General features: G+C 52.7%; 8 protein-coding genes across 8 annotated transcripts; 3 read left to right on the top strand and 5 right to left on the bottom strand.

The window, feature by feature from the left end:
* Positions 1 to 10: 10 nt before the first annotated feature.
* CKM354_000763000 (uncharacterized protein) lies at positions 11 to 1477 on the bottom strand (the record flags this gene model as incomplete). Its single annotated transcript, XM_044802984.1, has 3 exons — positions 11 to 489; positions 631 to 1251; positions 1396 to 1477. 3 exons carry the CDS (start codon positions 1475 to 1477, stop codon positions 11 to 13), a joined length of 1182 nt encoding a protein of 393 aa, XP_044658919.1.
* A 1037-nt stretch (positions 1478 to 2514) lies between these two features.
* CKM354_000762900 (uncharacterized protein) lies at positions 2515 to 3072 on the bottom strand (the record flags this gene model as incomplete). Its single annotated transcript, XM_044802983.1, has 1 exon — positions 2515 to 3072. One exon carries the CDS (start codon positions 3070 to 3072, stop codon positions 2515 to 2517), a length of 558 nt encoding a protein of 185 aa, XP_044658918.1.
* Positions 3073 to 3816: 744 nt separating this feature from the next.
* Positions 3817 to 5374, top strand: CKM354_000762800 (uncharacterized protein; the record flags this gene model as incomplete). The annotated part of the gene is made up of 3 exons (XM_044802982.1): positions 3817 to 4384; positions 4450 to 4988; positions 5045 to 5374. 3 exons carry the CDS (start codon positions 3817 to 3819, stop codon positions 5372 to 5374), a joined length of 1437 nt encoding a protein of 478 aa, XP_044658917.1.
* A 229-nt stretch (positions 5375 to 5603) lies between these two features.
* On the bottom strand, positions 5604 to 7107 carry CKM354_000762700 (uncharacterized protein; the record flags this gene model as incomplete). The annotated part of the gene is made up of 2 exons (XM_044802981.1): positions 5604 to 6844; positions 6897 to 7107. 2 exons carry the CDS (start codon positions 7105 to 7107, stop codon positions 5604 to 5606), a joined length of 1452 nt encoding a protein of 483 aa, XP_044658916.1.
* Positions 7108 to 8583: 1476 nt separating this feature from the next.
* Positions 8584 to 10259, top strand: CKM354_000762600 (uncharacterized protein; the record flags this gene model as incomplete). The annotated part of the gene is made up of 3 exons (XM_044802980.1): positions 8584 to 8864; positions 8909 to 9024; positions 9076 to 10259. The coding sequence occupies 3 exons, from the start codon at positions 8584 to 8586 to the stop codon at positions 10257 to 10259; spliced, it is 1581 nt and encodes a 526-aa protein (XP_044658915.1).
* A 680-nt stretch (positions 10260 to 10939) lies between these two features.
* CKM354_000762500 (uncharacterized protein) lies at positions 10940 to 13077 on the bottom strand (the record flags this gene model as incomplete). Its single annotated transcript, XM_044802979.1, has 4 exons — positions 10940 to 11032; positions 11085 to 12328; positions 12379 to 12885; positions 12945 to 13077. 4 exons carry the CDS (start codon positions 13075 to 13077, stop codon positions 10940 to 10942), a joined length of 1977 nt encoding a protein of 658 aa, XP_044658914.1.
* A 452-nt stretch (positions 13078 to 13529) lies between these two features.
* On the top strand, positions 13530 to 15915 carry CKM354_000762400 (uncharacterized protein; the record flags this gene model as incomplete). Its single annotated transcript, XM_044802978.1, has 4 exons — positions 13530 to 13547; positions 14250 to 14308; positions 14375 to 15008; positions 15055 to 15915. 4 exons carry the CDS (start codon positions 13530 to 13532, stop codon positions 15913 to 15915), a joined length of 1572 nt encoding a protein of 523 aa, XP_044658913.1.
* Positions 15916 to 17823: 1908 nt separating this feature from the next.
* CKM354_000762300 (uncharacterized protein) lies at positions 17824 to 19767 on the bottom strand (the record flags this gene model as incomplete). Its single annotated transcript, XM_044802977.1, has 8 exons — positions 17824 to 18609; positions 18666 to 18735; positions 18785 to 18947; positions 19004 to 19097; positions 19150 to 19205; positions 19259 to 19372; positions 19420 to 19510; positions 19561 to 19767. 8 exons carry the CDS (start codon positions 19765 to 19767, stop codon positions 17824 to 17826), a joined length of 1581 nt encoding a protein of 526 aa, XP_044658912.1.
* Positions 19768 to 20465: the final 698 nt, after the last annotated feature.

Below are 20465 nucleotides of genomic sequence, written 5' to 3'. Positions count from 1 at the left end.
GTACAGCCTGTTACCGTCGACGCTTCTCCTCTTTCTTCTCAGCTCTTTGAGCCCGTTTGGATAATTTCGACCCCTGATGCTCCTCAGAGTCAACTTTCACATAGCCCTTGCCACTGAAAGATGGAGGCTCTGTTGCTTCTGGCTCGTCATCGCTCGCAGGTGGCGACGAGGCGATTTCAGTCTGTCCTGCCGGATTGTCTGCCTCCGTTTGTAGCAATGACTGCAGTTCCCGAGGTGCGTCTTCCGTCGTACGTTCGCTATCACTTGCAGCGGTGCTCGAGTGTTCCTCACCTTGCTCCGCCTGACCAGCTGGCTGGTCTTCCACATGTGAAGACTCAAGCCTCTCGACAGGCTCCATTGCTTCTGGCTCGTGATCGTTTGCCCGCGTGGGTCGTTGTTCAACTGTATGGGCAGACTGATTCTCTGGAGACGCGGATTTCGGCTCGCCGATGAAGTCTTCCTCCTCTTGCTTTAAAGCGACGCCAGCCCCTGGTTCGCTCTCCTCGTCACATTCTGCGTGGCTGGCCGCCTCATCTTCCTAAGGGGCGCGCTCCGAAGTTGGAGTGTCGTTTCGATCACCTGTATTTCTTTGGTCTCGTCCCGGCTGATTGCGAATCGCCATGCTCTCACCAAGTGTGGGAAATTGCATCTTCCAGTCCATTTCCTTTGAAGGAGTTTTGATATCGGTCATCGAGATGGCACTTCCCGGAGTTTGCCAAGCAGGCTTGGGACTCAACTTTGAAGCGTCAATTTGGGGACCAGTTGCGGGAACGGATGATGTGACCATCGGCTGTGCAGTGTCATTCCGTGTATCTTTGGGCGCATCTTCGTGTGCAAGTTGTGCGGAAGCAGATGATGTGGCCGTCACAGGCGCAGTTTCATTCTCGCTATCAGTTCCGACCGTGGGCGAGGCGGATGCTGCTTGTGCATCATCATCCTGTGTGTCATTTGCGAGAGTAGACTTCGATGCCGCCTGTGTATCATCACTCTCTGCATCAACCGCCGGTGTGGACGATGCGTTTGCCGTTTGCGCGGGTGCACTCTGAGCGTCAGGTACGGTCGTTGACGAAGTAGCTGCGGCAGCCTGCACCGGTGCTGATGCCACTGGTGCATCTATCAGATCGATCCGCCACCCCCAGGAGCCCCTCCATAGCTCTGGAATGTTGATCAGATAACCAAGAGTCAGTCTGGGGCCAGCGACAGCAATGTAGTATCGGCGACCGCCTCCAAAGATGTGTAGGTCGTGTCGAGCTACGTTTCGTGAAAGCGTTTCATCTATTTCTTCTCCCAATCTTGGGTGAAGGTTCAAACGTCTGCCATACCTGGGAAGAGTGAACTGCAATGATCAGCTACGCACCGTAAGGTGGGAGAAGATATGCAAGGCTTCCTCCATACCGTGATTAGCCAACAATGGGAGTACGATTCGGAGAGGAGCTCTTCCGAGAAGATTTCTCGACGAGCTGGTTCTCCTCCCCATACAGTGTCTTGACAATCGCAGTGAGCGTTCAAAAAGGAGTCTCTGAAGTTTGGACACATGTTCGCTTCTGTTGTATAGCGATAGACGGTAGCAATTCTTTGTAGTTTGAACTTCGTGACTCGTGCGGATGTGGCGCGTTCAACGGCGCAGAAGATTATGAGACTCGACTCGTGGCGGAATCGAGCAGGAGTAGAATGTAGGTAGGAGCCAAGCGTTGCCGAGCGACCGCCTCGTGGCTGCATTGTGTTGCGAACGAGGACTGTGAACGGGGCAGTCGCTACAGTCCCATCGATCAACTGCTTCCTGGACAAAGTACTAGCTGTCAGGCAGGTCCGATGTTGCAGTACTCTTTTCGACTGTGAATGTGTCACCCACGAGCATTTTAGATTCGCCCCGTGGAGACCAGCGGGCATTATGCACGAAGCATAGCAACAGTGGCCATCACCATTCACAACGGGCTTGAGTAGCCATGAACCACATAAAAGAGCCCGAATCGAACAGATCTTTCCTTCCAGTTTCAATAACGTCACGAAGCAACCACCACTCAAGTATCACTTCCACAAGCTCCGCCCCGTGCAAACTCGCAACAACGCGATCCAACCATGTCTTCGTCAGGAAGGTACCCCTGCTTCTATCGTTTCCTTGGCTGCAACCGGTCTGTCCCGAAAAAGAATGAAGCTTGTGGTCCTTGCATGGTAAGTTGTGCTTGAGATTTGGGTCTTGCAGATACTGACTTCATTGTAACAAGGCTATTGGCCGGAAACAACCGAGAACAGGGACACAGCCACAACCATGATCCTCTTCCCCATGGACTCCCCGTTGTAGCAATGAAATGATTGTACTGTCGCTACCGAGTGGAGGGCAATGGCTGAGCTCGTCTATCAGATAGGGTGTATTGAGAAGTGTTCATAGCCAGAAAATCGCTTTCGACGCGTGTATTGCCCATGAGTGCGAGTCTTCCAACCATAATGGTGTCCAGCGCTTTTGTGGTGGGTTTGTGATTCGTGATGCAAGGCCCAGCAAATCTGTCGCCATGCTTACAGCTTCGACGGCACATCAAATCCCGTCTTAACCATGACTGCGGCTTTGTCGTGCTTCCCAACACTGATGACCGCACCATTATCTGCTCGCTTGATGATGCCTCTGTGTAGCGATAGTGTCTTGCCAGTCGACAGCACTTCCACCTCACACAACAGATCTGTCCCTTCAGGCGCGGGCCTCAAGTAAGTGCACTCCAGTGTCCTACTGACCCCGCCATTCAGCCAGAACCCCTTGATTCCAATCGCTTGCATTGCAAAACTGGTCAACATGTCGTAGATGGTAGCTTGGGCGCCGCCGTGAAGATTTCCCGAGATATTGCAGTAATATCGGGTGGCCTTGAAGCTGAAGACGGCTTTGCATGTTGTATCGCTCTGCTTGGTGAAGGAAACTAATTTGACGTCTTCTTCTGTAAATTGGCTGAGGAAGCGCGGGTCCTCCGGGCATCTGATGGCCAGAATAGCGTTGATTCGTTCCTCTGGACTCCTGTTTTCGAAGCCAGGAGCTGTCACGACGGCTCGATAGTAGTCCTCGAAGGATTTTCCTGGTGGTATCATGGTGGATGTGGAATATTGCTGCGATCCTGGATCAGAGAATGCACAGTCACTGCGTCTGCACGTGGTTCTAAGTCTACATCTGGTGCGCGTCAGTCAGGCGTGTCGAAGGAGACGTGAAGTGTCCACAGCCTCGGGTCAGCAGCAGCCGCGGTAAGAGCGAGGCTTGGCGATCTCGGTCCAACGTTTCGCCGTGCCGCTCTCGTCTACTTTCACCACACACCACTTTGGCAGACGTGCAGCGTGGGATGGACAAGCGCGTTCCAGATGACCTTTACGATGCACCAGCAGACCGGAAAGAGACCAGGATTGTGCAGTGGCCGATCAGCGATGTCGACATGGCCGCGCATTGCCGCCGCGGGCCGCACACGTGCAAGTGCATGCGCTTCTCGCGGTGCGTGAGAAAAGGATTTGCCTCCGATGGCGGGCGCCCTTTTAGTGACTTGGTGCTGCACGCGCGGGTGGAGTGGGTCGCTGGCCGATGGCTACGAGCGAACGACAGCGAGGGAAGCGTGCGCCAGCCTGCGCAGAAGCAACCACCGCCTCGCACGCATCCGATGACCGATTCAACTCGACTTCACTTCCCGTCATGCTCCTCTCCTCCTCCATCCTCTCTGACACTCTCGCTCATTTCCTCTCGCTGCGGGGCCCCGTCTTTGAATACGCGATTTGCTGATCTTCGCCACCAACGCGCTTCTCCGAGATCTTCAGCCGTTGTCAGCTTTTTATGGAGTTAGATGCCTGGTCATGAACGTGCGACGCGCCAGTGGTGAGGGAGACAAGGTCAGCCTCTCGCCACCATCTCACAGTCGAGAAGATGCCAATGTAGCGTATCCAGCCAAGTTGGAGGACCAGCAAGCTACCACTCGCGGACCTGAATCATTCCTCTCAGCACCTCCAGCTGGGCCTGTCCGCCCTCTGTCACCAGATGCGCTATCCATACTATCGACAGAGGAATTCGAACAGCTTAGCCTCATCCGAAGGCCGAGCAGGACGAGCCAGGCTGATCATGGACTTCCCAAAGACCGGAGCCTACGTGCCAGATTCAGAGCATCGTGGTTTCGAAACAAAGGCATCTTCCTCATGGTGCTGGCTCAGTTCTTTGGCGTCCTGATGAATGTAACCACGCGTATCTTGGAAGTCGAAGGCAATCACGGCAATGGTCTTCATCCCTTCCAGATCTTGTTCGCCCGGATGGGCATTACAGCGCTACTTGCAATGGCGTACATGCATTATGCCAAGACGCCCCATTTCCCCTTCGGAGCGCCCGAGGTTCGCTGGCTGCTTGTTGCCAGAGGATTCTTCGGCTTCTTTGGTATGTTGTTTGCACACAATTGCTCATTCACGGACCGCCGCTGACTGTCTTCGCCACGAATGCAGGCGTCTTCGGGATGTACTACTCGCTTCTCTATCTACCTCTCGCCGACGCGGTCGTGATCACTTTTCTTGCTCCTGGACTCTCTTGCTGGGTGTGCTCTAAGCTGATAAACGAACCTTTCACTAGAGCTGAGATGATTGGAACGTTCGTATCTTTGGTCGGTGTGTTGTTCATCGCTCATCCAGCTTCTCTCTTCAACGCCATTCGTAATGCGGCGGATGAACCACCCGCGGGCAGCCCTGGCGATGCATCGCCGTCTCAGCCAGATGCTGGCGATTACGATAATGTCACGCCAATGCAACGTCTAGCTGGTGTGGGTGTTGCACTTGTGGGAGTTTGCGGAGCTACGGGCGCATTCACCACAATCAGATGGATCGGGAAAAGAGCTCATCCGCTTATCAGCGTCAACTATTTCGCGGTGTGGTGCACATTCATCAGCATCGTCATGCAGCTTGCGTTGCCCAGCATTGGCTTTCTGCTGCCTTCCGGAATGAAGGAGTGGGGGCTTCTGTTCTTCCTTGGAGTGTGTGGGTTTGTCATGGTAAGCGATCTTCGCTAGCGTGAACTGATGATGAAGCGGCTGACAACGAACTGTAGCAATTCTTACTTGCAGCTGCTTTGTCCTACGAGAAGTCTTCGCGCGTCACAAATATGACCTATACGCAAATGCTCTTCGCCATCGCCTTCGAGAAGCTGGCCTTTGGCCACACACCTGGCATCTTGTCCATAATTGGCTCGAGCTTGATCCTAGGGTCCGCGATCGTTGTTGCTTTCCAGAGGAATTCAGGCGACACCAAGGAGCAGACTGAAGGCAGTAGCGGACGAAACGATGAAGAAGCACAGAGGGGCTTGATGACTGACGTTGAGCCCAGCGGCGGCTTCGAACAGATGTCGCTGCAAGAGGCTCAGGTAAGAACATCGCGATGAATGAATGGAACACAATGAACGATTACGAGAAGCATGAGACGCACGATAGAGTGAATATAAGCGGGCTGCTTCGGCGTTGCAAATAGATCGAAATTGTCGTAGTGTCCAGAACGCATATTGACCCCCAGCCCGGCCAGCCGGCCGTCATGAAATCTCACACTCGCAGGCAATTCACAACGCATGTACCTTGGAGAGCGCATTGATGGAAGCCCGGGTGCCCTTCAGAGTGCTATGGCAACTTTGGTATCCAACGCTCAGTATCTCGCTCATGGTCTACCGGTTTTGGTGCTGTTTTCGACTGAATAATTGTCGCCGCAAAGCTTCCAGATCGGCCGTAGCGCTTGCGCATGAATGCGCACAGGAGAGCGTTTGCATTCGGAACACGTCGGGACCAGTCATACATATTCCCCGGAGGTCGACTTCGCCACAATGGCCAATTTGCTCGAGTCGCATCGTCCATGGACAACCAGAGATCCTGTGTCTTTTTCTCGGAGAAAGAGAATGAACATCCAAGAATCATCCAGACCTTGGACATGAAACAGGCTTTGGCGGCGTCCTTGTCCGCTTTACACCACTTCACTTTCGGCTTTCCCCACCACCAAGGACGAAATTTCACGACAGCCTTGAAAGTCTCCGCGAAGGGTGTCGATCCCAAAGGCCCAGAAACCGCGTGAACACAGCCGCTTGAACCGTATGCGATGTGAACAAGCAGACGATTGACTACGATGTCAATCGGGATCTCGTCGAATTTTGCATTTGCCGGATCCGATATGTGACAGGCGAAGCGCGCTCGCGCAGGTGGACTTGCGAGAATGAAAGCCAACATAGAAGAGCCCGGCGCGGAACCTGCCACCTCGAATTGTGGGAAAGGCTCACGCTCTGCTGGTCCAAAGATCGATGGGCGAAATATCATTAATGCGTGTTCAAGTCCAGCCTCTGAGAACGCCCCCAGTAGCAAGCGTTCCGTCAAATGCTTGGCGTATGCATATGCGTAGGGGTGAGGAATACAGCTGTACTCCGGCGTCGTTCCGAATTCGAGGAGATTCTTCAGCTCTGCAGCTGAGTTATCGAACGGAACATCGTTGCGCAGAGGATAGATCCGCTCTTCGACCTTACATTCTGGTATTGGGCCACCCTTACTGGCCTGGAAATGCAAGAAGGCGTTGACATACGCCGTGGAGACGTACACAAAACGTTCAAGGCACGGACAACTTATGGCAAGCTTCGCGACTTCGAGTGATGGCAGGATAATGTCCTTGGTTGTGTGTTCCACTTTCTGTTTGAGATTGATCGTGGAAGCTGCGTGGATGAATATCGTCACCACTTGGCGAAGCTGAACGATCTCCTCCTGTTGCAGGCCCAATTGCGGACATGTGATGTCTCCACTCATAACAACAGTCTTCTTGCTACTCTGCAAACTTTCCACAAGCGCTGCAGGAAGGTGTTGTCGCATGCGGGTCCAGAATCGTTCTTACTGGAGTCAGCGGCCGTTACCAAAGATTGAGCGGATCGACGAACGTACCTAAGCCTCCACGGACAAGTACGTAAATTCGATCAATCGTTGTGTCAAGTGCCATCTTGACAACTAGTGCTATCCCAAGCATACCTGTGGCGCCAGTGAGGAACACGACCTTGTCTTGTAGTGCATCATTCACGCGATCGTCACTCTTTTCAGAGAGGATCTTCTCCAGATCCCACCCAGAAGAATCACAGGAGCTGTTGCGGTTCTCCATGAGCGACGACGGATCTTTGAGTGTTCACGACTTGAACATCTTTTTTACCTACCAAGAACACAGAGCGTCTTTGAACAAACGCGTACGACCTTCGATAAGCTAGCTATCGTCAAGGGACTGCATGGTGAAGCAAATCGACTCCTGTGTGCATGCCCATTTGAGCCGCGGAATCACCAGGGTCTGTTAAGAAGTGAATCCCCCGCCCTACTGGAATGATCAACGTTCTGGTTGATGCAGGTCTTGCCAAGTTCCCCGTGGGCTAAACAAAAGAAAGGTTGACGGATGGATGAGAAGTCCGGGCAGCCGAGACGCGGGATACGGATGCTCAGCGATTGACGTGACCCGAATCGAGCCAACTTAGATACTGGAAACGATTGTTAAAGCTGGTGGATTGATCCAACTGATTCGAGCAGATCGACTCGTTCGAGACCTCAGCTGGAAGTCCTCCCTGCAATTGCCGAATTCCCAAATGACATTGACTGCATGCTAAATCACTGACAAGAATCTACTTATCTTCACGTCACTCCGAGTCCACATGAGCCTACGGATGCGTGACAACGACGCCAAGTGCCTTGGAAGAATCATGCCTCGAGATCCCCAATTCTTCGATCGTCCGCGAATGCTCAACTGTATTCGATGGGACCATGCTGGTAACCACCAAAGGCATGATCGCAGATTCTCCCGCTTCAAGGATCTATGAAGGCTTGAATGGTCATGACGCTCTTTGATGCAAGCCTGCTAGCGATCTGGGCAGAATCGTCTCGCGATCCTGAGATGTAGGTCCCAACGCACAGAGCTACATGGTCCCTGCACCGGATGCATTAAATTCCCGTCTATCTGAGGCGAAACCGCGCGTCGAGGCGTCCGCGGCTGTTGCTTTCAGCAAGCATTTGTCCGGGACCGTGGCCATAGACGACTCAATAGATTCTTTCTCGCGGGCCCTTGCAACAGGATGCTCCTGGCATCTAGGCGATCTCTCCCCAATCTCAGGATCGTAGTATCGGCTGTACCGGCTAGACTCCTTATGTGTAGCTTTTCGTATGTGTGCCCTTGCCTAAACGAGCGCTGCTTACACCGGTTCGTCTCCGGCAGTAGAGACGAGACTTTGCATCCGGCAACTCTATTGCACTTCACCTTGCAACTTGCTCAGATTGGCTGTGTGCCCTAGTCGGTTAGGTCTAATGCAAAGCCGTAACCGTTTGCAGTGATATAAAGCTCGGCGATATCGGAAAGCGCAATGGGAAAGTGTATGCTTCACGGCCGTTGTGCAACTTCCATAAACGAGGATTTCGATGGAGGAACGCAGCAGTGGGGATCAATATTGTTCGCTCGACAAAAAACCTTGATCAGAGATTGCTGCGATAATGATGTGCTCACCCGCGCCCTTCAAGCTGGTCGACCATCGATGACACTAAACGCAGCAGTGCCGACAGAACAGAAAACATACACGCGGAGAAAGTTCTCGGTGGAGTGACCATGAAATGGCTGCAAGGCAGTTGCGTTGCACTCACGTTGAGCTGGGTTACGCTACGACAATTGCAAGACTCTGCTGATGTGCAAGAAAGACAAGAATCTGGACGAAGTGCAGAGCCTGTCAGTCCTGAGTCAAACGACATTGTATCCCAGGCTGGAACGAAAGACTGCATTGCTTCCATTTCAGACACCCCGAACCCGATTAGAAATGATCAGTCCACTGCAGTCCAAGAATGGCCGACCGTCAAGAAGATTGCTATCGCTGGCGTCATATGTCTGTACACGTGAGTACTAATGAGAGTGGTCAAGACACAACTGACAATTTCAGGTTTGTCGTATACGCTTCGTCGGCCATTTACATCATAGGTATACCGGATATAATGCTTGAGTTCAACGTCACGGAGCAAGGCGCATTATTAGGCTTGTCTCTTTTTGTGCTAGCATGTACGTATCAGTGCAACGAGTACGCAATTTGTGCTTACTATGTTTTCGCAGATGGTTTCGGTCCCTTGCTCTGGGCACCACTGAGTGAGCTGGACTTTATCGGAAGAAGCCCAGTCTATGGACTCACTTTCATCATTTTTCTGGGCATGAGTATACTCGTCTCAACTGCAAAGACTTGGACTGCATTTCTGATCTTGAGATTCCTCCAAGGATTCTTTGGAAGCCCGTGCCTCGCAAACGGAGGTGCTTCTATGCATGATTTGTTTCCAGACATGACGCTTCCTTATTACTTGGCTGTCTGGATCGCCGCGGCGTACTGCGGGCCAGCTCTCGGGCCCTTGATCTCGGGATTCTTAGTTCCACAGAAGGGGTGGCGATACGGCATGTGGGAGATCGTATGGATGACCGCTCCGACCCTGGTCTTAGTCCTACTGTTGCCAGAGACGTACGATCCAGCAATCAAGGTGCGAAACAACAGAAGACGATCCGTGCTCAGCGTGCAGAATACAGACGCTACCCACAGCACCCACAAGAGTCGAATACGGCTTGTCTCTCGAGCAATACGAGATGCAATCGTCAAGCCAGTGCAAATAACGCTTCAAGATCCGGCAGTCGCGGTCGCCAATCTCTATACCTCGTTCGTGTACGGAACGTACTATACGTTCTTTGACGCTTTTCCTAGGGTGTACCTGTTCAAGTACTACTTCACGTTCGGAGAACTGGGCCTGGCATTCTTGAGCATCTTTGTGGCTTGCGTTTTAGGAGGAGGTCTTTACTGCTGTTACACCAAGTGGTTTCACAACGAGAAACTTCGCCAAAAAGCAGTACAACCCCACGAAGAATGCCTCCATCCTGCACTGATAGCTTGTGTGCTTCCTCCGATCGGACTCTTTCTGTTTGGCTGGACAGCACATCGAAGCATACACTGGATTGTCAGTCTCTTAGGTGTGACTATCTACGCCACTGGAGTCTATATCATTTTGCAGTGCTTGAGCGTATATTTGCCACGCATCTATCCTCGCTACGCAGCCAGTCTGTTCGCCGCAAACGATTTGTGCCGATCTGTTGCGGCTGCCGGGCTGATACATGCCGGTGTTCCTCTATATGGAAGGCTCGGAATCGAGAAGGGTATCTCAGTGCTGGGAGCAATAAGTGTGCTTGGGATACCGGGAATGTGGTTCATTTACTTGCAAGGTCCGACGTTGCGAGCAAAATCTCGTTTTGTCGAAAAGTGAATCCGACGTTTCCGCCCTGTTTTCGATAGACGACAAATCAAGCGACTTTGGTCATCAATTTCCCAAGTCTGGTCGTAGAGCCCCCAAATCATTCCGATCTGACTGGTCCTTCGTCGAAACCGAAGTATCTGCCGACTCGAATTCTGTAGCTTTCCAGGCATCGCTGGCTGGATCTGCTTGACGAAGACGGGGGAGCAGCTCAACGACTCCACAGCGGTACTTTGCACTCGGGGGAGACTTGCGTCAGTCACATTCGCTCGCAGGCATGGCAGCATATGGAAACACGGCATCAGACTATGTGCGTGAAAGCAAGTGCCAATCTCATTTCCATTTCCATTTCCTTACTGCATGCTGAGCTCCTTCGCTTTTTCGATGAGAAGAGGTAATTCGACCTCGCCATTCTGGAAAAAGGTTGATGATACAGATACCGGGTCCGTAGCCTCGCGGTTGACCGCTCCGCAGCGGGACCAGTTGCCCTTCTACCCGCTCGCAACTGAGAAGCATACACATCACAGCCCACGCTATATGCGGTCAAATTTGATGACCCACTGATATTTTCTCCATCAGATCCAGAACAAATGCCCAAATCAATCCACGTGCCCGAAAATCATTGCCCGCTGCCGCCGCCTAACGCCGAACGCTAGAGTCAAAGCAAAGAACGAAAAGAAATTAGTACTCGCCTACGGCAAGGCGTACTCGCCACGCTCAAACATCTCCGCATCCCAGTAACAAGCTTCCACCTTGTTGTCTGCGAACTCGGTTCCATCCATTCCCTGCCAATGTGTGAGTGAACCTGCGTGATAGGAACGGGCGCATTAACGTTACCTTCAAGCAACGCACAGCACTCAGCGGCGAGGTGAACTTCACAAACACCTCATCGTTACCTCCGTCTTTTTTGCGCCAGATATACAGCCGCTCCACCTTGCCATACTGCTCTCCCATCTCGTCCCCAATCTCTTGCATCAAATTGTTCTCCGCAATCTCGTGGTCAACGTCCATATTCTCGAGCATTCCAGACAGCTTCACAACCGGCGACATATCGCCGAGCTCGCTGGCAGGGCCTTGATTGGAGCCTTCACCAGGTTTTGGCTTCGCTTTCTTGCCGCCGACGATCTTGCCCATGGCGGCTGGAGTAGCGAACCCGCCTCCCTGTGCATCCGACTTCTTCTTGCGCTTCTGAGCTTGCATCTGCAAAGCGGTCGTGATGCCGTCACCAGATGCACCAAGACCTTGACCCTTCTCCCAGCCAAGTTTCTTCATCAGACGTTCAGCAAAACCATCTTGGCCCGGGCGGTTCGTACGTTCCTCGGCTTCCTCACGCGACTGAGCATCCTGATCAGATGAGATGGTACTCGTCTGTTGCTGTTGTTGAGCGAGATACTCCGGGTTGAAAGTCGGAGCAGCACTGATCGTTCCACCGACGCCCGGTTGTGGAATGACTGTAGGGGCATCCAGCCAAGCGGCATCGTACTTCGGAGCAGAAACTACTGATTGTGCATTGGCAGTCGGAGGCGGTGGTTGAAGAGTCGTAGAGCTGTGTTGAGTAGTTGGCGGCGCAATGGAGGGAGCAGACGGCGGAGTACTTGTGGAGCTCTCTATTGATGGTGTTACTGCAGCAGCAGGTTTGCTGAACTTTGCTTTCATGGCTGCAATCTGTGCTGCTACTCTTGCCTTCTTGTCCGCGTCAGGATCCGAGGACGTAGAGCCTAATGCAGCAGCAGGTGAAGCAGACGCCGGATTGATGTTAGGTGCTTCTGAACGCGCTGGCGGTGGCGGAGGTGGAGCGAAGGATTGAGCTGGTGGAGCAGCCTTGTTGCTCATGGCCATGCGTCGAGCATAAGCTTCATCGGCCGTCTCTTCCATGTTGACATCTGCAGCCGGTGGAGGTGGCGCATGAGATGCTGTTGGCTCACCGGACTCACGCCCACTGCTTGCATCGCGACGAGGAGAGGATGCGCCAGAGTACGGATCGTTCGGCCGCTGCTGTAAACGCGGACGGGAGTCGAAAGAAGGAGGCGGTGCGAAGGACATCTGACCTGGTGGGGCGAACTGCATACCCTTGCGCGAACCTGCCATTGGTTAGTGACACAATGCGCCAGAACTGGTAGACCAGACTCACGTGGGCCTTCGTCCATGTCAACATCACCAGACGTCTCGTACTTGCCCTGGCGAATCTTCTCGCGCTTGTTGGCCTCATACAATCTCTGTTTCCACTCCTCTTCGAGATCGTAGTGGAAGTCGGACCGGGCGAATTCGGCAATTGGCACTGGTACAGTCGGGTCATATATGTCATCCCACGAGCGTACTTTCTCTTCGTATTTGTTCTTCTTCTTGTTCTTCTTCTTCGCCTTGCGCTGGTCTCGTTCCTGCTGCTGACGATCGTACACCCACTCCATCTCCTCATCGTTGGCCAACCAGTCCTCGTAACCGCGCGTCTGCGTAAGCTTCGGACCGGATTGCGGCGGAGCTCCTGGCGCGTCTGAGGACGGCTCCGTTGGTTGGGCTGCCGACTGGGTGGATGTGCTGGAGGAGAGTTTGTGCATGGCCGAAAAGTTGGGTTTCTTAGCCGGCTTCTGTTGGGTTCTCTTGTTGCCGCCAATGTTTGTCGGCTTGAACATGAGTGATGCTTTACAAGGCAAAGTGAGCTGTGGTCAGGAAGCAGTAAGGAAATACAATGGACTCTACCGTCTTTGGCCTTTTTGGCCTGCTGCGCCGCCTGCTTCTCGGCGTCTTTGGCGCGCATCTGAGCGAGGGACTCCTCACTGAGCAGGTCCTCATACAAGGTCAGACGACCCTTCTTTGGTGCTGGTTCTGCCATCTCGACGATGCGTGCGAGGTGGTCGTTGTCGCGATGCATTGCGCTTGCGCGGAGTTGAGCTTCGAAGTTCTGGAGACGCGACGGCGCTAGTGATGTCAGCCAATCGTGTATAGCCATTGTCTTGAAGCCTGAGGCTCCCACACCTCTTCACGACTCCTTCACTTCACTTCACTTCACTTCACTCTCTCGGATCCCTACAATGAGAGCTCTTTCAAGATACGCCCATTCGGCAGCGTGGCAGCGCCTGCAATGCCCCGAGCTTGAAATGGCTGCGTCTACCGTGCGCGCTCGCCATCGCACACATGAGAACGAAAAGCCTACTGTAAGCCAATGACACAAAGGTCATGTAGCGATAACATTCCGTGACTCTGATCGCATGCTTTGCAAGAGCTCGTGAGCATATGCTGCTCCGTGGGCGCTGTGCCTTTCTGGACCAGAGAATACAGCTGACGATGTCATCAGAAAATGTGGTAAGATGGCCATCATTCCGATGGCTCCAGTATCCGAATAGCGGATATCAAGGCGCCAGTCTGCCCATAGAGCTCCTTCGCAAGCCGTAGCCTCGCTGAGGGAGCCCGGTGAGAGATATCTCCACACCACGCTTGAAGAATCCTCTCAGACGATCGAAGTCTCGTCATCACAGGTCAGCTTCTCTTTCATGAGCCTTGTGGCCACCTTCCAGAAGAGTCATGGCATGACGCTCTCTCTGTATTCCAACACCGCGAGGCGCGGGTCATATGTCGCGTTGCTGGCTTGACCATTTTCCTGTGCACGAGACTTATGGTGACCGTCCATCAGTGGACCACGGAAGCCTGTTTTACATCACGTTCTGTTTGCTCCAGCTGGTGATCGGCCTTCTAAGGAACTATCATATGCTCGACTCCATGGATCTCCACGTGCCAATGGGCACACCCCGCCTTGCTCGCTTGGCCTAGTGACCTAAATGTCCACGAGAGGCACTGCGTTCGCTCTCCATTGGTCCACAATGCCTCATAAACGTGCCATATTCTGTTTGCTGAGCTGGCATGACTTCTGTCTTCCAGAGACAGCACATGCTCTCTGTCCGTTTTCTGTTGTTTGAAGTGCTCCTGAGCATGTCAGCCTCTGATTGCTTAATCCAGTGACGATGCTCTCGGAGGAAGCGTCAGCTGGAGAGGAGCTTCTCGTCCCAGCATAAGAGGAGCGTTCCCGCCCTCCTTGTTTCCACTTTCTCTTCCCATCAAACCGCAATGTAAGTTCCCCATTAACACGCGATCGAATCTCACTTTGTTACACACTGACATATACTCACTCATAGCCTTGGCTCTCTGAGAATCATGCATCTCGCAAAGCCATCCATGATGACGGCGGTACTTCTGCTCCTCTTCCTGGCTGGGCTGAGTGATGCCATTGCTCTACCCAATGCAGCCATACTTCACAACATTACCTCATGCCCTTCTCCGAATCGAACCCATATTCCACGCTCTTCAATCTCCAAACGCGTGAATCCTGGCCTGGTCGCCGCATGGGAAGCTGCGACGATCGCCGACAATGCACAACTCGATCGTCTCGCTGTCTATGGTGGCGGCTTCCTCAATGCGGTCATCATGGGCAACGTGGATCAGGCGGCTGCTATTTTCCAACATAAAAACCGTGCTATGCCAGATCCACGCAACCAGAAATTCCAGGTTTTTATCAGAAATTTGGCACGACCGATTCAGAACGAATGGACCATAGAAATGGTCAGCGACGACTTATCTGAAACTCTGAAGCCATTGCAGCCTTTAATCGAAGGTCAGACTGTTGGGTACCCGCAGGGCAGTGAGCCACCGGGTCTTCGGTGGCAGACTCAACGGAATGCCAATGGCGAGTCATACCCTAAAGGTCAAAACGTATGCATGAAATTTGTGCAGAACCAGCCTTTCAACGACAAGGACGAAGAAAACAGACCAGTAAGTCATATGGATCAATTTGCGATTTGATGCTGACTGCGACCAGCCAACTCTCGGACAGTTCAGGACTTGGTTCAATGTCGTGGATGGCATAATCGTGGTCAATTCGGCTCATGGACCGTTGTACATGGCAAAACACCACCCTGATAGGGATCCAAGTTGGGATGAGAGCGAAGAAACCCCTACTCACAAACAAATGCCGTGGACTGAACACTGGTCCGATCTCACCTATCACGCCTGGATGAGCATGATGCGTCGTCCAGCGAGCACGAATTGGAACGTGAATACACCCGGTATTCGCATGACTGGGCAGATGAGGACGTCAGCAGCATTGAGGCAAGTTCTGAACTACATCATCGTCCAAGGCATAATACTCCCAACAGACGCCATATCTGTCATGAAGAGATGCTTGCAGAGCCGGAGAGACAACACAGAAATTCCCATCTGGCCTGACCGGGAACGCTTTGACGTCGGTCATTGGTGTTTCTACGCTCTACTTGCCGCCCAAGACGGTATTGGCAAAGGAATCTCGTACTTTCTCGCACAGCACAAATCGGACATTAACGCCGCCGAATTCCGTTTCGGCATGGGTCACAAGATATTATCGTATGTGGAGATAACTTCTGCCAAGGAACCCGATCGCGAATGGGTCAAACTTGCCACGCAGAGTAACGTAGCGTATTACTACAACATTCGCACCAGGCAAACTGTCTGGCAGAAGCCAGACGAGTATGTCGAGCCCAACCCTGCCAACGACCATTTCTTCTGGGCACCTACGCAGATCTGGAAGGTCATCGACTTCGACAGGAATGTTGTCACTGCTGCACGAGCCAGAGAGGCTTCGTGGACGGGAGAAAGGCAGCTGCCTCCGTATCAGTACTGCAACATACCGGCGTCGATCGGATGATAACCGTCATCGACATTCTCTTCGGTTGCGCGGCGATGTGGTACGAGATGCACTTGTTGGCTGGATGTTGAATTTTGAAGGGGACAGGTGGTGAATGTGTACTGCTTTGATGCGTGGAGCTTGCAGGGGTTCTCTTTCAAGGTGGCTTGTGCTGGTGCAGTGCGAACTTGGCGAGAGCGGCCGTTCATTTTTCATAATGTTTGTGTACTGGCGACAAATGTCAATGGCAATCCATGTACGAGACTTGTCAAATCCACATAGACTGGCAGATCATTATTCCAAATGATTTTCTCTCTCTCCCTCTCTCTCTCTCTCTTTCCATTACAGCTATCGGACTAATCGAGGGACTTAGCCAGCCAGCTATGGGCTTGCGTCCCCCAAATGTAACTCAGACAGCGTTGCCCATGTCCCGAGCGAACTGGACATCAGTTCGAGGCCTGCGAAAACGCTCTTAATCCATCAACCGTAGTGTCTTTGTCTATTTCCTCTGCCACTACGAGGCCCTCCACTAGCTATCAGACGTCAATGGCCAAGTAATACTCAGAGTTTTGGAGACTCGTAGGTCGGGGTTACATGCTTCAAGCCAGTGCGGAACAGAGCAGTTGAGAGGTTCTGCAAGCCGGTCACTCCGCTGCGGTCATTGCACATAAGCCAGTTGACACATACTTCGATGACGAGGTACCGGGTTTGGACCATGCGGATGTCACATTCATCGGCAAGCCGTTTATCACCTACAAGCCACTTTGAGAACATCCACTAGCTGTCAGACCTCAGTAACCAAGGCATTTGCCATTGACCTACGGATTCCGACTGGTGCTACACCGATTGTGCATCGTCTGTACCGTACTTGCTGACTAGACGAGCGATAGTGACGTCGCCCGTGCTCTAGTCATGGGGGCTCAAGGACATCGAAGTCTCTGTATTTGTGGGAGAATTTGTGGATTACTCGTCTGCAGATGATATAGTTGACGAAGTGGCTTTTGTCTTGAGAGATAAAGATGTGTTCTAAAACTTCACCCATATGCAAAGTGGCCACAAGTCTTCATGTCCTGTCCTTCTCTGATTTCCCGATCGTGATCGTGATCAAGGCGTCGTATCAGACAGTAGGTCACGAATGGAGGCTGCACATGTGCCGTTGTGGAGGCTTGCGTGTCACGACAGGGACTAGCTGTGTCAGCTACGCATCCACTGATTTTTCTACTCAGCCTCACCGCTTCCTCCTCGTGGTACAGAAGCTTAGCGGTCAATGTGATCATCCTTGCTGGTTGGACGCTATCTCAGATCAGCGTCAGCTACATGCATGGCTGCTCGGGCGAGAGGCCTCAGTTTTGTGCCCGATGTAGCTGATGATGTTTAGCCTGGACGACTGGGGCGGGTCTCTGATTAGTTTGTTTCTTCCTAATGGCTCTCTTGGGTCGGCAAATGAAGCTCCATCTTTCTGTGTGACAGCGTCGACTAGCTGTAAAACCACAGCATCCACTTGTCTGCTCGGGTTTTAGCTGCTCTGCCTTGTAGCTTGCTGAACCCAGATCCTCAACCTTTGCTATTCGTGCCAATTCGCTCCACGCGCCGTGGTGGCGCCGAATGGACATAACAGCACTTAGCTTTACGACCTAAGAGACCGACTGTCTCTTTGCACGCGTCAGGTCGACATTTGACCCATCGCATATCACATCTAGACCACGACATAGCGACTCAGCTTCAGACTTTGCACTGATTCCGCAGAAGTGTTCTGGACGGCCAGGCTTGCCGGACAATTCTACTCTCACTGCCAACTGATGTTGGGAAATGGACCGATGATTCACTGCTGTCAGAGCATTACTATTGATGGTGTATGAGTTCGCTCGTCCCCATCTGTCTAGTGTACAACCGAGATATATCGTGTATCGCCGTCAAAGTTTCAGACGTTCACAGCGTATAGATGAAGTCAGGCCGCTTGTCTCCTTGCACAACGATCTGATCCGCCGTCATGCCATCGAGCATGTTGTCTCGTTCTCCAGACTTTCGCTTCTTGTTCTCTCGTGCCAGCTTGGCGCGGGTCAAGGAAGCTACTACAAGCTCGCAGATGACAACATAGGCTATAATGACTGCGTGTCCAGTCCGGTATCGAGGCTTCTCGGATTTCATGTAAATATTGCAGGACACGATGCCGTTGATGTTGCCCATGCCGACGATGATACCGATCAGAACACCTCGTTTGTACGTTCCTTCGGTGTTGTTTGCGGCCCAGGTGATGTTATTCGGCAGCGCAGGGTAGATACCCATGGCGCCAAGGAAGGTTGCCGCATACTGGACGTGCGGTTTGCCACTTGCGAGGAGCATGCTGAAGCCGGCGACAGCGAGGCAGGAGATTCCCAGAGTACAGAAGCCACGTTGTTTTGTTCGGTCGGCCAGCCAACCGATGAAGATTGTCACGCATGCCGCCACGGCATATGGAGGTACCGTCAACAGCTGAGCGTGGGTGCCTTCATAGCCCATGCCTGCTACAATGGTTGGTAAGAACAGACTGAAGGCATAAAGCGGCATGAAAGTGCCCATATTCAGAAGAGAGTGTGCCCAGGTCTTCCAGTCGCGAAGAGCAGCATAGATATGGCGTCTGTCAAATTGTTCTCCAGATCCGGCCTGATTGTCGGAGGCGAGGCGATAGCGAACACGAAGGCGCTCATCATGGGTCAAGAAGCGAGCAGTGGCGGGCTATTGTCGAGTGGTTAGCCAATATGCGCCGAGGATGCGTTCTGACAGAACCTTACCCAGTCAAAGACCATCCACCAGCAGAATATACCAGCGACGATAGTTGCGAGACCCTCGAGGATGAAAATCCTGTGACGCATCAGTAAAGTCTCTGAAATGTGGAATAGTAGATGCTTACCACGCCCAACCAGGTTTGCCTCCTATACCATGCATGTTCGCTATTGCTGCAGCCAAGAGGCCACCAAAAGACCCTGCAAGCGCTGCCATTGCGAAGAATGTTGCCAGTCTTACACCAAGTTCAGAGCGCCTGTACCAGCAGGACAGGTAATATTGCACGCCAGCTGCCCTGTGTTAGCACAAAGTCAACTTTTGAAAATCTGTACCGACAATCACTCACGGTAAAGTCCAGCTTCTGTGATGCCGAGGAACCATCTGGCCGCGAGTAGCCCGTGATAGCTAGTGACAAATCCAGTACACATCATACACAGCCCCTAGAGAATATTAGATATGATCATGACTTTTCCAGAAACGTTCATTGCGCACCCAGCTTATCACGATCGAAGTGAAGAATATCCGAGGTCCGACTTTCTTCATGAGCACTGCACCGCAATCAGTTCGTCAGTACCTGGCAACTGGGCAGGACGTTGCTCACGATTGGTGAAGGGTTCGGCGCCGGCGTACGCGACGAAGAAGACGGTCAACGCCGTGTTGTAATCACGCCCTTCCATTCCCAGATCTTTCTCCATTCCCGTGAGCCTAGCATTGCCTGATCCGTGTTAGATTCTCGTTGCAAGATCGTATTCGCCCACTGACCAATGTTCGTTCTGTCGAGGAAGCAGAGCAGGTACATGAGGCAGAACCATGGCATGATCCATGCGTCGATCTTCCTCAAGACATGTTTGTCCTGGAGTGCTGTGTCAGTGAGGCCATCCACAGCAAGACTTGGGAACTCACCAATGCTACCCTCTCGGCCTCGGATTTGTCGCCGTCTGGGCCATCGAGGGGATTCTGACCCAGAGACTTCAGCTGGAAGCTTTCGGCGGACGGCGTGCTGCCATTGGAGATCTCCTTCTCTTTAATATACCCGGGCTTGGCGTGCAACATGATTCTCTTGGTATACAGCAGCAGGAAAGACGAACGCGCGGGGGTCAATCGGGGCATATGCTTTATAGGCGTTTGGAGGAGATCCCGTTTGCAGGGTCGTGTGTTCACGGATCACATCTTAGGCTTCAGAGAGCTACCCTGGACCTTCACCATCCGCCATGGAGCCATGCATCTGGCGAACCTTTTTGGAAGGCGCACTCAATATCCAACCACTGCTGCATGCTGCGACAGTGCAGACGCACGCTCCAGCGAGTGGTGCTCGTGTCGAGCGCCCTGCCCAGTTTTCTCAGGACGTTGAATGGAGCAGCCATGAGCGGTGGAGGATTTGGCACTGTCGGTTGAACATGCTGCACATGGGGCTGAATGTTTGCATGAGCTGACCCGATCGTAGGATCTTGTGATGCGAGCTCAGGACACGCTTACGCCGCGAGGGTTGCGAGCAGGCCTCCCTTCGGCCATTGATATGAAGCCCACGTGTCGCACAAAGGATGGAGTGGCTTTCGAGCTGGAAGTCTTGTGCAACTTAGCAGCGTCGTCAAGCCGAGCAAAGCTTTGAGCTGGGCATGGAGGTGTGGTCTTGGACGAGGATGCCCAAGGAGGCGAACCAGATGAAGAAAGTGGACGGACATGAGCTCCGGAAATACCCACCAATCGTGAGCAGCCTTGGCTCTCCATGAATACTCTCACGTTCAACTTCGGAATCATCCTCGCTTCGATAACGACTATCTATGCCAACATCACGATGCTGCTGTCCG

Source organism: Cercospora kikuchii (assembly GCF_019650295.1).
Source record: "Cercospora kikuchii DNA, contig_00004, whole genome shotgun sequence".
In the NCBI taxonomy this organism is placed as follows: Eukaryota; Fungi; Ascomycota; class Dothideomycetes; order Mycosphaerellales; family Mycosphaerellaceae; genus Cercospora; species Cercospora kikuchii.
This window is presented reverse-complemented; position numbering and strand designations above follow the sequence as displayed.